The 14,561-nt window shown below is 44.2% G+C and overlaps 1 protein-coding gene across 1 annotated transcript in view; it reads left to right on the top strand.

The window, feature by feature from the left end:
* LOC144803959 (uncharacterized) overlaps window positions 1–14,561 on the top strand; it is a 200,784-nt gene that overhangs the window by 121,963 nt on the left and 64,260 nt on the right. The window contains exons 6-7 of the mRNA XM_078671887.1: window positions 7,142–8,901; window positions 13,109–13,170. Coding sequence (XP_078528013.1) covers window positions 7,142–8,901; window positions 13,109–13,170 — 1,822 coding nt within the window. The remainder of the gene's footprint in view (window positions 1–7,141; window positions 8,902–13,108; window positions 13,171–14,561) is intronic.

Raw genomic sequence — 14,561 nt, forward strand, 5'->3', positions numbered from 1 at the left:
CATCCCCCTTGTGGTCCTGCTTCCTTGTGTTTTGGTCCATCCGTGTGCTTTTCTATGTGGTCACGTTTCCTTTATGGATACTCGCTTCCCATTTAGGTTTGATTAAGCAGTGCAGACTATCCCTACGCTGCATAATTATCAGTTATAGAAAGAGGGTGTAGAGCACAGCCTGCCCCTCCCTCCCTTTGGCTGTTACCTCAACCGGGCTGGGAGCGAGGTGGACTGTATTAGCCCCTTTTTTTACTATACAAATTTCCACACACTTTGCTTTATGTTGCTGTCAATCAGCACATTTATCCTAGATACCTAACAACAAATGCCATAGTCGAGGGTGACCCTACAGGCTCACGCCTTCGCATTGTTTGGACATGGAGCCTCCAGTGAAAAACCAAGTTTTATGATTGTTTTTGAAGATAATATCACATACAAAGAGTCTGACATTTATCAATACTTGAACCTGTCCTTCTCCGTATGTCCCACCGAGCGGGGCCTCTCTATCCGAGCCGTTGCCGGGTGAGGTGAGGCTTGCTTCCCACACAACGCTGGGTGAGTTTTTCTCTTTCTTTAATATTTTATTACTCAGATTATCTGATCATGATTTCATTTAAGTTACCTTTTTGGCTGGCTAAAATATAGCGGTCCTTAGAAGTGATCTAACACCACGAGAACTTGATTTTCACATCTTTTGAAACATAATTATCTATAATGTTTACAAGATTAGTCTTTTCTTTTTAATATTCACAGGAAAGGATTGGTCTCTGCATGGTTTATCTTCAGGATACGGTAGGGTGGCTGATCCAGCCACGTGATTCAACTTACCTTAAACCATGCCGTCCAGTTTGTTCTGATTTTCTATTCTTTCACGCTTTGAATATAATAGATGTTGCAGTAGCCCTTCTTTTATAGCTTGGCCCTGACGAATGCCTGTAAAATATGACTTGAGAGGCAGAAACATGTTGGCCTAATTCTTAGATGCTTACTGTACAGTGATATTGTCACACTGTCATCACATCTTTTTTAACCTGACGTCCAGGGAGATATTAATAAAAAAAAAAAAATTCTACCTTGACCGCCATTTTAATCACGCACTTTCTCTTGAGCACTGCACCCTATCAGTACCACTCTCAGTGAGGACTCATCTTTCAGCACAGGATCTATTGGTACCAAGCGAGTACATGTGAGCTTGGCCATATGAGTACCTGCTGACAAGGTCCTAGATGACGAGGTTCCGCCATATGGGTGGGCTGATAGGACTCTTTCATTACTGATGGACCCTCACCGTTAGTCGTGACAGTGGTGTGTGTCAGTTTCTCGCGGTCACTTCTCCTTCACCCAACAGACCTCCTAGTTCTTTTGTTGTTGTTACTTATGATTCAATTGGGGGTGTGTACTTGAGAGGTCGGTAAAAATTGTCCCCTTGACCCTTCTCTAACAGTTGTTTTTTCAACATACTCTACCTGTCACTGAGAAATGTTTTAGTAGACTGCAGGTTATGCAGAATGCTGCTGCACGACTTGTTCTCATGCAGCCAAGAAGGGTTGCCTCTAAAAGAGCCCTCGACACCCTGCACTGGCTCCCAGTTATGAAAAGAGTAATGTTTAAAACTCTTTGCACCTGCCATCGCATTACCAAGGGATCTGGTCCCGCCTACTAGAGGGATCTCGTTACTAGCTATGTGCCAGGGAGATCCTTGAGATCAAATGGGACCGGTCTGTTAACGGTACCAAGGGTAAAGAAAGTCAGAATGGGGGGTAGATCCTTCCGGGTCCTGGCAGCTCAGAATTGGAATAAACTCCCGCTAAAACTCCGGATGGAGACTTCTGAAGCTAAGTTCAGAAAGGGACTTAAAATCTACTTATTCGCTAGTTAATCCCGCAGACGTCGTGTAATGCAGGTTGAGGTGCCTCGTCCTCTCTCACTACAGCGCGGGGACACACCGAGATGGCGTAACCATGCGCTTTATAAACATTTATTATTATTATTATTATATGGGGTAATAAGCACTATACAAATACAATTAGAATACAACAAAAACACCTTGTCAGGGGTAGTAAGCGCTATACAACACAATAACAATACAACACAAACACCTCGTCAGGGGTAATACCCGCTTTACAAACAGAATTACAATACCACACAAACACCACGTCAGGGGTAGTAAGCGCTATACAAACACAATTACAATACGACACAAACACCTCGTCAGGGGTAGTAAGCGTTATACAAACACAATAACAATACGACACAAACACCACGTCATGGGTAGTAATCGCTATACAAACACAATTACAATACAACACAAACACCACATCAGGGGTAGTAACCGCTTTACAAACACAATTACAATACAACGCAAACACCACGTCAGGGGTAGTAAGTGCTATACAAACACAATTACAACACAACACAAACACCACATCAGGCGTAGTAAGCGCTATACAAACACAATTACAACACAACACAAACACCTCGTAAGGGATAATAAGCACTATAATCACATAATTACAATACAACACTAACACCTTGTCAGGGGTAGTAAGTGCTTTACAAACATAATTACAACGCAAAACAAACACCTCGTCATGGGTAGTTAGCGCTATACAAACACAATTACAATACAACTCAAACCCCTCGTCAGGGGTAGTAAGTCCTATACAAGCACAATTACAATACAACACAAACTTCACGCCAGGGGTAGTATGCGCTACATAATTGCAATTACAATACAACACAAACACCTCATATGGGGTAATAAGCGCTATACAATTACAATTACAATACAACAAAAACACCTTGTCAGGGGTAGTAAGCGCTATACAAACACAATTACAATACACACAAACACCGCGTCAGGGGTAGGAAGCGCTACGTAATTGCAATTACAAAACAACACCTCGTCAGGGGTAGTAAGCGCTTTACAAACACAATCACAATACAACACAAATAGCTCTTTGGGGATAGTAAGCACTATGTAAATGTAATTACAGTACAACACAAACACCTCATCAGGGTAATAAGCCCTATATAAAGTCAATTATGATATTATCTAAACTCCTCGTCAGAGGTAGTAAGTGCTATAAAACTGCAATTAGCAAACAACACAAAACTCCTTGTCAGGGGTTCTAAGCGCTATATAAATTAGATGAGGGTTTGACAATGAAACATGAAAATGGTTTTTGCAATCTGCACATGTTAGACGATGCAGTTTCCTTAAAGATCAGGGTAGCAGTAACTGCACACTGGCGGCCTTTGTCTGAAGGACCTGCTGCAGGTTCTGCCCCTGTTCAATGCAGGGCACATCACCCTTTGCCTGGAGGACCTGCAGCAGGTGCTGCACCGCTTCAATGCAGGGCACATCACACATTGTCCGGAGGACCTCCTGTTCAATGTTGGGCACATCACCCTTTGTCTGGAGGACATGCAGCAGGTGCTGCACCTGTTCAATGCAGGGAACAAAACAGCTGTTTCAGGCGCTCACTTCACCTAAATTGCACCAACCTATGGGCAGAGGATGGGATCAGGAGCATGTGCTTAAGTTATGATACTTTCTTGATAGAAGGATTTTTTCCTGCCACATAAATGTATGGTCCACATAATCCAGGGCATGTTGTTTTCGGTCCATGGGATTTCATTAAAAAAAAAAGTGGGTTGTGGGAGTTGTAAACTTGCTTAAGTTGAATTGAGCCAAGCAGCAGACCTCAACCAATGATTTGGGAAAGGAAGGCCCAGGATGTGGCCTAACAGCTAGAGCGGTCAACCTAAAATCTGGGAATTTGGGTTCAAGTTTTGGGAGGGACATTCAACATTCTGTGAATCTAGGCAAGTCACTTAGGGGCATATTTACAAACCCCTATTGCAACAAGGAATGTTAATTTTAGTGACGTTCCTGTGGCGATATGTGCTTCGCTTAGTTACAAATGTAAATAAGGCCCCACTTTTCACGCTATACTTAGAGTGAAAGCGGTGGGCAATGGGTGTTACGTTGGGCGTTCCACCGCAACACCCATTGATTTTGATGCTGCCCCATAGTTACAAGGGCGGAGTAAATATCAGGCAGCGCCAAAATGAAGACCAGGGAAAACCTGATCTTAAACAGGCGCAACCAGGAGAAATGTTTAATTTCTCCTGGTTTTTGTTGTTTCCGTGTGTGCTGCGTTGCGCAGCATACATAGAAACAGCAAAAGGCCTTTGATTGTTTGTGTGCAGGAAGGTGTCCCTTTCTTCACATAAGCAATCGATAAAAAAAGAAATTACATTTTGCAACTTATATGTGTGCTGCATTGAGCACCAGCGCAGGGGGAAAGCAGGGCTGCACCATATTGTTGTAAATATGGTGCAGCGTTGCGTTTCAGAATTGGCGGAGTGTGGTGTTAAGCCAATGAGGCTAACGCCATAATCCGCCACTTCTCTAGTAAATATGCCCCTTTATCTCCCTGTGCGTAACAAAAGGAATGTGCACGTCTGTAACGCAACTGGTGCTCATATAAAGTGCTTTGATACCTACGGGTCGAGTTTGCGCTATGCAAAACTCCCACAAATAAATAAAATAAATGTATGTTTGTCTGCATGTATGTGTATATGCATACAAAACATGTTGTTTCCTGGTAACATTGAGCCCTCTAGCAACCACAGTGCAATACGAACAAGCATTGACAATGCCAGGAGGCTGGGCTTCAACAGAAGGTTGTATGGTAATGTCAAGCGTTAGAAGTAGATAGCATGGACATGGATATGTCCTTGTGTGGAAGGAAAGAACTGTAGAATAATATTGGTGTAGATTAAAAGGTTGCCCCATCAAGCCGGCCCTAAAAATCAGTGTAGGTTAATGATGGCTCTCCTCCTATCTGTGCTGCTGCTGGAGGAAAAACACCATACATTTATGGAAGCGCACAACTTCTGCCCAATTAAAACATGTACTCCTGGCACCCAACATGTGGGTGGAGCAAATGACACTCTCCTGATGATTCTCACATAGTGGTTTGATGACAGCAATATTCAATCGGTGGCCTCAAGATGGCAATAGAGGAATGGACTTCAGCCAATCAGAGCTCTGCACCACTGTATGACAGACTACTTTCTTGACATAGATGCATCACTTGGGAGTGGAGACGAGGGGCACGTGGCTATGTTCATTCTCACTAGACACACACGGCATCTTCATTTACAATTCCTGTTGTGGTGAATGACCTATCACTGCTCTGAAGCACGTCATCCCCGGGGTCCTAGTGCCCAACCCCTCCTGTGGTGCAGAGACCAACACTTGCACTAATGCCCCAACACACCCCAAGCAGTGTCCAGACCCTCAAGGTGTAGCAGGGGCCATCGGTTTGTTAATGTAAGGATGCCCCGTGTCTTATCATATGCAAACTCCTGCTGGAGGTAGGAAGCATAAGTTCACTAACGCACTGATCCACCTTGGAGAATCGTGTCCAAAACCCTCGCTGTGGAGCAAGATCCAAACTTGGGAGACCTGCAGTCAGAGTGTCCAGACCCCACTCTGCAGCAGGAGCCCTTACTGCAGACCTCGCTGTATGGTGTGTCTGGCCCTCTGCTGTAGTGCAGGAGCCATTACTGCTTGAATGAATGTGACCCCTGGGTCATTCTGTGCAACTCAGAGTGCAAACAGTGCTTAGTGTGTAAAACGGTAAGTGCCAAGACCCCTGTTTTATCACAGGCTTTCACTGCCGCTGGCACCACCCACAGCTCACGCCACTGCTGCAGTATACCAAGGCCAGTATTACCTACTAATGATCACATTCAAACAAGTGGGACATTTCGGACTATTGTGGGCCATCCCACACTGTAGGGGTGGCCCGTAAGAGCTGTTTTTCAAATAGTTACACACTCCACTGATGCACTCTCCTAACCAAACTAGCTACACAGCGCCCCCATGCTGTGAAGTCTTGCATGTGCTAGTGTCCAGAAATAAGTACCGGTGTTGAGCACTCGCAAACACCGGCGTAAATGAAGCACTGTGTGCAAGCATGAGCGGACAGCCTTGACTGACTGCATTTTACTGTGAACAAGCTCTGTCTGCGTGACAGTAAACAAAGGCTACACTCTGTTGTGAACAAAATATGATTGTGTTTTAAAGAGAGTTATTTCACACTGTAGGTCCAGGGAGGCTGCACTGTGCTGTGAACATGCTCTGATTGTGAGACAGTAACGGTTAACTCACAATGCAGGTCACCTAGGTGCACCCCTCTGTGTGCAAGCTCTGGCTGTGCGACTGTAATGGTGAGCCCACAGTGCAAAGTCATCTAGGCTGCACTCTGCTGTGAGTGAGATCTGATTGTGTGACAGTAACAGTTAACTAACACATCAGGCCCCCTAGATTGCACTTTGCTGTGACCAATTTCTAATTGTGTGACAATAGATGTTAACCCACTCTACAAAGGAAGGGACCTGCACTCTGCTGTGACAAAGGTCTGCTTGTGTGACAGTAAAGGTGATAAAGGTGAACTATAGTCAAGTCAAGTATACTTTATTGTTCAATTAATTCATTAAAATCATTACAATATACAATCATTTAAAAAGCTATTAAGAAGGAGAAAAGTAAAACTATAGAGTTTGCACTCTGCAGTGACAAACCTCTGATCGGGTGACAAGGAAGTTTGACTCACACTACAGGCTGAGGGACTTGCACTCTGCTGAGACAAAACTCTGCTTGTGTGACAGTAAAGGTGACCTCACAATACAACACTACAGAGGCTGCACTCTGCTGTGATCAACTTCTAATTGTGTGAAAAGGAAGCTTAACTTACACTGCTGGCCCCCTGGACTGCACTCTGCTGTGAAGTAGGACAAGAGAGTAAAAGTGAGCTTACAGTGCAGTGACATTTAGGCCACTTCCGGCCTTCAACAAGTTCTGATTGAGCTGCAGAGTCCTTTAATCCTCACACTAGCCCATGGGGGTATTTACACTCACCAAGGCTCAAAGACAAACTTCCTTTCTGCTTGTATAATATTTCTGTCATGCTATCGCTTATGATAACAAAATGTAAGGGGATTAAAAATAATCAGAAAATATATTTGTGTTTATTAGTCAATTAGTACACACTTTCCAAAATTGACTGTTTTTGGCCAATTTTTACAGGCATGAATCTTAATTATTATTCCCATCTAAATCATCCCACTACAGGTGTACCGTTTATTGTCCCTACAACTGCCCCAACAACTACAACAGCCTCAACGTCAGTAGTCACAACATCTGGAGCCACGGGCGGTACTACAGCAGCAACAACCTCAGGAACAACTAGTGGAACCACCGCAGCTTTAACCCTTGAAACAACAGCTGGAACAACAACCACAGCGATGGGAACTACTGGAGAGAGCATGTCTACAACCAGTGCAGCAACAGGGACTAGTGGGGGCTCAACGCCATCACAGACACCCACCACAGCAACCTCAGCTGCAACGACTGCAGCTACAAAAGCTGAAACAACTGCAGAAACAACAGCTGCAACAACAGCTGCAATGACTGCAGCAACAACAGCTGCAACAACGGCTGAAACAACTGCAGAAACAACAGCTGGAACAACAACCACAGCGATGGGAACCACTGGAGAGAGCATGCCTACATCTAGTGCAGCAACAGGGACTAGTGGAAGCTCAACACCATCACAGGCACCCACCACAGCAACCTCAGCTGCAACGACTGCAGCAGCAACAGCTGAAACAACTGCAGAAACAACAGCTGCAACAACAGCTGCAATGACTGCAGCAACAACAGCTGCAACAACGGCTGAAACAACTGCAGAAACAACAGCTGGAACAACAACCACAGCAATGGTCACAACTGGAGAGAGCATGTCTACATCCAGTGCAGCAACAGGGACTAGTGGGAGCTCGACACCATCACAGGCACCCACCACAGCAACCTCAGCTGCAACGACTGCAGCTACAAAAGCTGAAACAACTGCAGAAACAACAGCTGCAACAACAGCTGCAATGACTGCAGCAACAACAGCTGCAACAACGGCTGAAACAACTGCAGAAACAACAGCTGGAACAACAACCACAGCGATGGGAACCACTGGAGAGAGCATGCCTACATCCAGTGCAGCAACAGGGACTAGTGGAAGCTCGACACCATCACAGGCACCCACCACAGCAACCTCGGCTGCAACGACTGCAGCAACAACAGCTGAAACAACTGCAGAAACAACAGCTGCAACAACAGCTGCAATGACTGCAGCAACAACAGCTGCAACAACGGCTGAAACAACTGCAGAAACAACAGCTGGAACAACAACCACAGCGATGGGAACCACTGGAGAGAGCATGCCTACATCCAGTGCAGCAACAGGGACTAGTGGGAGCTCGACACCATCACAGGCACCCACCACATCCACCTCAGGACCCACATCTGCCTCCAGTGCAACAACGGGGGCCGGCGGGAGCTCGACACTGTCACAGGCACCATCCTCAGAGCCCACACCAGCATCAAGTACAACAGGGGCAGGTGGGAGCTCAACACCGTCACAGGCACCCACCACAGCCACCTCTGGACCCACATCTGCCTCCAGTGTAACAGTGGGGACTGGGTCAAGCTCTACACCAGCACAACCCCCCTCCACAGTAACCTCACGATCCACATCTGCATCCAGTGCAACAACAACGGTCAGTGGGAGCTCTACAGCATTACAGACACCCACCACAGCTACCTCAGGACCCACATCAAGATCCAGTGGAACAACAGGGGCTGGCGGAAGCTCAACGGTGTCACAAGCACCCACAACAGCCACAGTGCCTTCTTCCGAGACAACAGCGCCCCCTTCGTGCAGTGATGTTGTAGCCCACCCACTGCAGTTCATAGTTACTAACCTACAATATACATCTGACATGAGCGATGAGACCTCTCCAGATTTCCAAAGCATCAGGGGAATGACAGAACCCCAGGTAGGCTCCTCTCTTTATCGCTTGTTTTACTGCCATCTCTCTCTCGCTACTCGAATGTAACTCTACTCTTTCCCTCTGAATGATTTGTTCTTTTCACCTTACCTTTCTCCCACTGCTCTACCTTTTTCCTTGCTTTTGTCGCATGGAAGTGCACACATTCCTTTTCCCCACTCCCTTTACTTTTTCTCTCTACATTCCAAATCTCTCCATACTCTCTCCTGTCAGTCTATCATGCTCTCTCTTCTATCCTCTCAATCCTCCTTATATTCGTTACATCTTTTCCTTCACTATTTTATTCTGTACCACATTTCTACCAGCTCCCCACACTTTCCCCATTTGTTTTCACCCCTATTCCATCTCACAATCTCCCCATATTTTCTGTGTTTCCTAATTCTCTGTCTCACCAGGCACTCTCCCAGTTTCTCCCATATTCTCTCCATCGGTCACCTTATTTCCCAATCGTCTCCCTTCTTGCTCCCCCTCACTGTCCCAAACCCACCTGGTTCTTCTGTCCGTTTACTGTCCCAATCTCCCATACTCTCTCATTCTCAAATCCCGTTCCCTGTGTGTCACTTTACACCAACAATCTCTCCGTGAACTTTGCCTGTCCGCCACCTTGATCTATTTATCTCTCCAGTCGCTCTCCGTCTCTCCCCAACCCCACCTCTGCCCTCACTGTATTGCCTCTATGCATTGATTGGCCCACCTTTGTATTGGTGAATTCTATCTTCCAATCTTTTTTCATCTTCTTCACCCTTGTCCGGTTACTAGAACCCTCTCCATATTAGACCCAGACACTAGTAGTCACAAGAGAGGGTAAGTGAAACCCAAGACAGTCTCTGCAGTCAATGAGTGATCTCCCAGGTGTTTCTCTGCTGTCATGAGGAGCAGAGAAATGGAGCCCTTTTGCCCTGCCCCCATCCAATGGATACCAGCAAGGAATATCCGTCCCTTCTATCCCTCTCTTTCCCCCAGTTCTCAAGCAAATGCAATTCCATGGTCTAAGCCGGTCACAGCGAAGTGACCCTAGGGCATCAGTGGAAGTGTGGAGGCAGTCGCCTTTGCGGAAATTAAGGTAAAAGTGGTCACTGAGGAGCCTGCAATGGGATAGTACAGAAACAAATAATGTGAATGTCCAAACCAAGTTTAAGGAGCTGATTACGATGTTGTTCGGAAAGCCTCTAACCGCTAGTTAGAAGCTTTTCGAGCGGGATCGGAGGCTTTTTGACCAACTCGGTCAGTTCGTGGTCCGACTGCCCGATAACGATGGGAGTCCAACGAAACAGTATCCAGATGCACTATACCCCGTGGGTTGGACTCTCCCGATCCGATTCGGTTGGAAAACATTCCCAAATCCATTTGGTCGGGAAGCTTTCCAAATCGCATCAGAATCGGGCCCATTGGTGTTTATAACAGAGTTTGATAATTATTGTTATGTATTTTAGTATATATTTTTAAAGTATATGATGTTAATAATTTGTATAATTATTGTTTAAGTTTTTTAATATATTTATAAAAATTTTAGTAGGTAATACATTTCAATTAATTACTTTTTATGATTTGTAGTACCATAGCATGTTGTGGGATTATAGGGGTAAAGGGAGGGAAGTCATTTAATTATAAGACATTCATTAATATTTTTTAATGAACTTTTTTTGTTTAATTGATAATTATGTTAATTGTGCTATTCATTTTTATTTAATGCAAATTTTATGTGCTGATTTTTGGGTTAATAGGGGTACAGGGTAGGGGGTAATTTATGTTTAATTAATTATTAATGAGTTGTTAATTATTATTAAGTAATTTATTGATCATTGATTATGTAACTTGTCTAATAATTGTTTTGTAGGTGCTAGTTGTGGGGTTTATAGGGGTAAAGGGTTGGAAGTACATTTATTTAAATTAATTAGAAATTATTTGTTAAATAGTATTAATTATGTAATTGACAATTAATTATTTTTTGTGCAACACATTTTTTTTAAGTTGAATTTTAGGTGCCGGTTGTGGGGTTTATAGGGGTAAAGGGAAGGAAGTTAAATATAATAGGTAATAAATAGTTCATTTTTAGTTCATAACATTTATTTAATTGATAATTAATTATGTCAATTTGTAAATATTATTTTACTTTTAGATTTTAGGTGTGGGTTGTGGGATTTGTAAGGGTGTAGGGTGGGAATTAAATACATTTTAGTAAGTAATAATACATTTTTAATTGGTATTAATTATTACATTGATAATTATGTTAATTGCATAATCCCTTTTCTATTAAATATTTGGTTGTGTTTTTTGTGGGGATATATTGTGGGAAGTAAATACATTACAATTAATTAATAATTATTATTTAATTACTGATAATTAGATTGTTGATAAGTATTTATATTAAGAGTGTAAATAATTTGCTTTTTAAAGTTAGTTTTTATGTGAACGTTGCGAGTTTTGTGGGGTATGGGGTGGGAAGTGACTAAATTAAAATTATTTAATATTTATTTTGTTAATAAATCTTTTCTAAATAAAAATATGTATGTGTATGAAAATTATTTGTGTTATTTATTTATAATAATATTTGTCATGGTTTGTGATATGTATTTAATATGTATTTTTCAATTTTTAATATTAAATTTATTTGAATGTATTTTCTATACATTTAAATTACTCTTTATTTACTTGTTTTTTAAAATTATTTTATTGTTTAGAAGATAATGTATTTGTTTTGATGTTGCACTGACTCGAGTTGGAATACTAAATATTTACCACTCCGCAATCCAACACTTTGCCTATTGTTTGACTGCCTGGAGTGGGAAAATTAAAGTGTATTCCTCTGCATTCTCTTTGGAGTGGGAATAGTAAATTGTACCCCGCCGCAATCCAACACTTTGTGTTGCAGTGATTGAAGTGGTAATAGAAGAAGCCAGAACCAGGAGGCCAGCGAAAGAAAAAGAATGGGACAGGCCAACCCAAACCAACAGGACAAAGTAGAGAGAGGGATGGCTGTAGCCCCTCTCCATCAGACTAGAAGAGACCAACAAAGCAACCAGCCTGCACAACAAAGCAGTGCACAGCAAAAAAGCATAGAAGGGACAACTAGAGAATGAAAATGCCTCACATTGACAGACACAGGAGAAGGACCAAAGGCCAGCAAAACAACCCCAGAACCTCAAAAGGAAAAGAGGAAACCACCTCACCTGGAAATAAACGTGAAGGAACAGAGGGGAGGACAACAAAGTCCCAATCACCCCCACCCTTATGCCAACGAAGCAGCCATCAGAAACACAATCATGGTAGTAGGAAACTAGAAGGCATTCAACCCCAAAGTTTCAAACCAAGTATGCCGCAAACTGAACAGAACCAGAGGCAAACCCAACAAGGCACTGGGGAGAGAACAACGGGCAGCCAGAAAAAGCAAGGCTGCAGCCTGCACAGCCCAAGACAGAGATTCCAGCCCGACTGCGGACGTAAAGATATGACTCGTAAATGACCTCTGTGAATACAAAAAGTCGTAAAGTTAGACTTTTGTCTCAGATTGCCTTTGCGAATCGGGCCCAATATGTTTTACAAATACAGAAATAGAGATCAAAATACGCAACATACACATATTCAAGGCGCGACCCATTGGCTTTGCCAATGCTTGTTTGATCCAAATGGACACATATTTCAAGTCGCTCTACTCATTCGTACTACCTCCTTTCTGTACGGCGTCTTCTCTCTATCCTTTCATCGCTCCCCCATGCTGAGCCTCCCCATCTCTCCACCCCTCCCGGCGCTTATCTCATGTCATCATGTTCAGCTCACGTCTATTCTCCCTGTGTATATTCTCTTCTCTTACTCAGCCCTCAAGATCTCTCCTCCCACACCAACCTATCGTCCTCCGCACACTTCTTTCTCACCATTCATCGCTCTCTACCTCTACTCCCTTTGTCCTTCCCTAATGTCTCTTCCATTCACACTGCTCCTCTTCCTTTCACTCTGCCTCTCTCTTCCCTCTATCTATCACTCCCTCCCCTCTCTCCCTTCTCACACTCCTTTACCTGTCGCTCATTCTTCGCAGCAGTCTCCCTCTCTCCATCCTTCACTGTTCACTTCTCGCGTCCCTGTATGTCTCTTACTCTCTCCCTCAAGCTCCTCCCCTGTCTCCCCTCTCCTTGTTTCTCCTCTCTGTCCCATCTCAGTGAATGGACTGATGCTCACTCAATGTTTTTGTGGCCAACAGGTGACAGAGATATATAGGAAAGCCAATTTTTCCTGCGTCTCCTGTAAGCTGGTGGAACTTCGGTAAGAGGCAGAAATCTTATCCTGCATGAAATGTGCTCTTGTCTTATCTTCTGCCTTCCTCACTACTTACTGGTGGAAGTTGGGGTCTCTTCTACACAGGCTCCACCCCTCTCTCCACACGCATGGAAGCAGGGCCCCATCTTCTATCTTCCTCTGTTCCTTTAGTGAAAGCCGGGGTCTCATCCTTACAGGCTGACCGCCCCTCTTCTCAGTGCCCTGCAGGAAGCTGAGGTCTTCTCACCACAGGCTGCTTTGGCTTTTAATGGTGGAAACTGACGTCTCTTCTTTACAGGCTCTTTCCTCTCCACTCACAGCGGAAACTGCAGCCTCATCGCTACAGGCTGCTTTCTTCTCTGCTCACTGATGGAAGCTGGGTTCTCCTCTTTACAGGCTCTTTTCTTTCTTCTCAGTAATGGAAGCTGATGTTTCTTCTTTACAGGCTCCCACATGTGGAATCTGATGTTTCTTCTTTACAGGCTTCCATCCTCTCTCCTCATTGGTGGAAGCTGATGTCTGTTCTTTACAGGCTCCTATCCTCTCTCCTCATTGGTGGAAGCGCACGTCTGTTCTTTACAGGCTCCCATCCTCTCTCCTCATTGGTGGAAGCGCACATCTGTTCTTTACAGGCTCCTATTCTCTCTCCTCATTGGTGGAAGCTGATGTTTCTTCTTTACAGGCTCTCACACGTGGAATCTGATGTTTCTTCTTTACAGGCTTCCATCCTCTCTCCTCATTGGTGGAAGCTGATGTCTGTTCTTTACAGGCTCCTATCCTCTCCTCATTAGTGGAAGCTGATGTCTGTTCTTTACAGGCTCCTATCCTCTCTCCTCATTGGTGGAAGCTGATGTTTCTTCTTTACAGGCTTCCACATGTGGAATCTGATGTTTCTTCTTTACAGGTTCCCATCCTCTCTCCTCATTGGTGGAAGCGCACGTCTGTTCTTTACAGGCTCCTATCCTCTCTCCTCATTGGTGGAATCTGATGTTTCTTCTTTACAGGCTCCCACATGTGGAATCTGATGTTTCTTCTTTACAGGCTCCCACCCTCTCCTCATTGGTGGAAGCGCACGTCTGTTCTTTACAGGCTCCCATCCTCTCTCCTCATTGGTGGAAGCGCATGTCTGTTCTTTACAGGCTCCTATCCTCTCTCCTCATTGGTGGAAGCTGATGTTTCTTCTTTACAGGCTCCCACATGTGGAATCTGATGTTTCTTCTTTACAGGCTCCCACCCTCTCCTCATTGGTGGAAGCGCACGTCTGTTCTTTACAGGCTCCCATCCTCTCTCCTCATTGGTGGAAGCGCATGTCTGTTCTTTACAGGCTCCTATCCTCTCTCCTCATTGGTGGAAGCTGATGTTTCTTCTTTACAGGCTCCCACATGTGTAATCTGATG

Source organism: Lissotriton helveticus, chromosome 1_2 (assembly GCF_964261635.1).
Source record: "Lissotriton helveticus chromosome 1_2, aLisHel1.1, whole genome shotgun sequence".
NCBI lineage: Eukaryota > Metazoa > Chordata > Amphibia > Caudata > Salamandridae > Lissotriton > Lissotriton helveticus.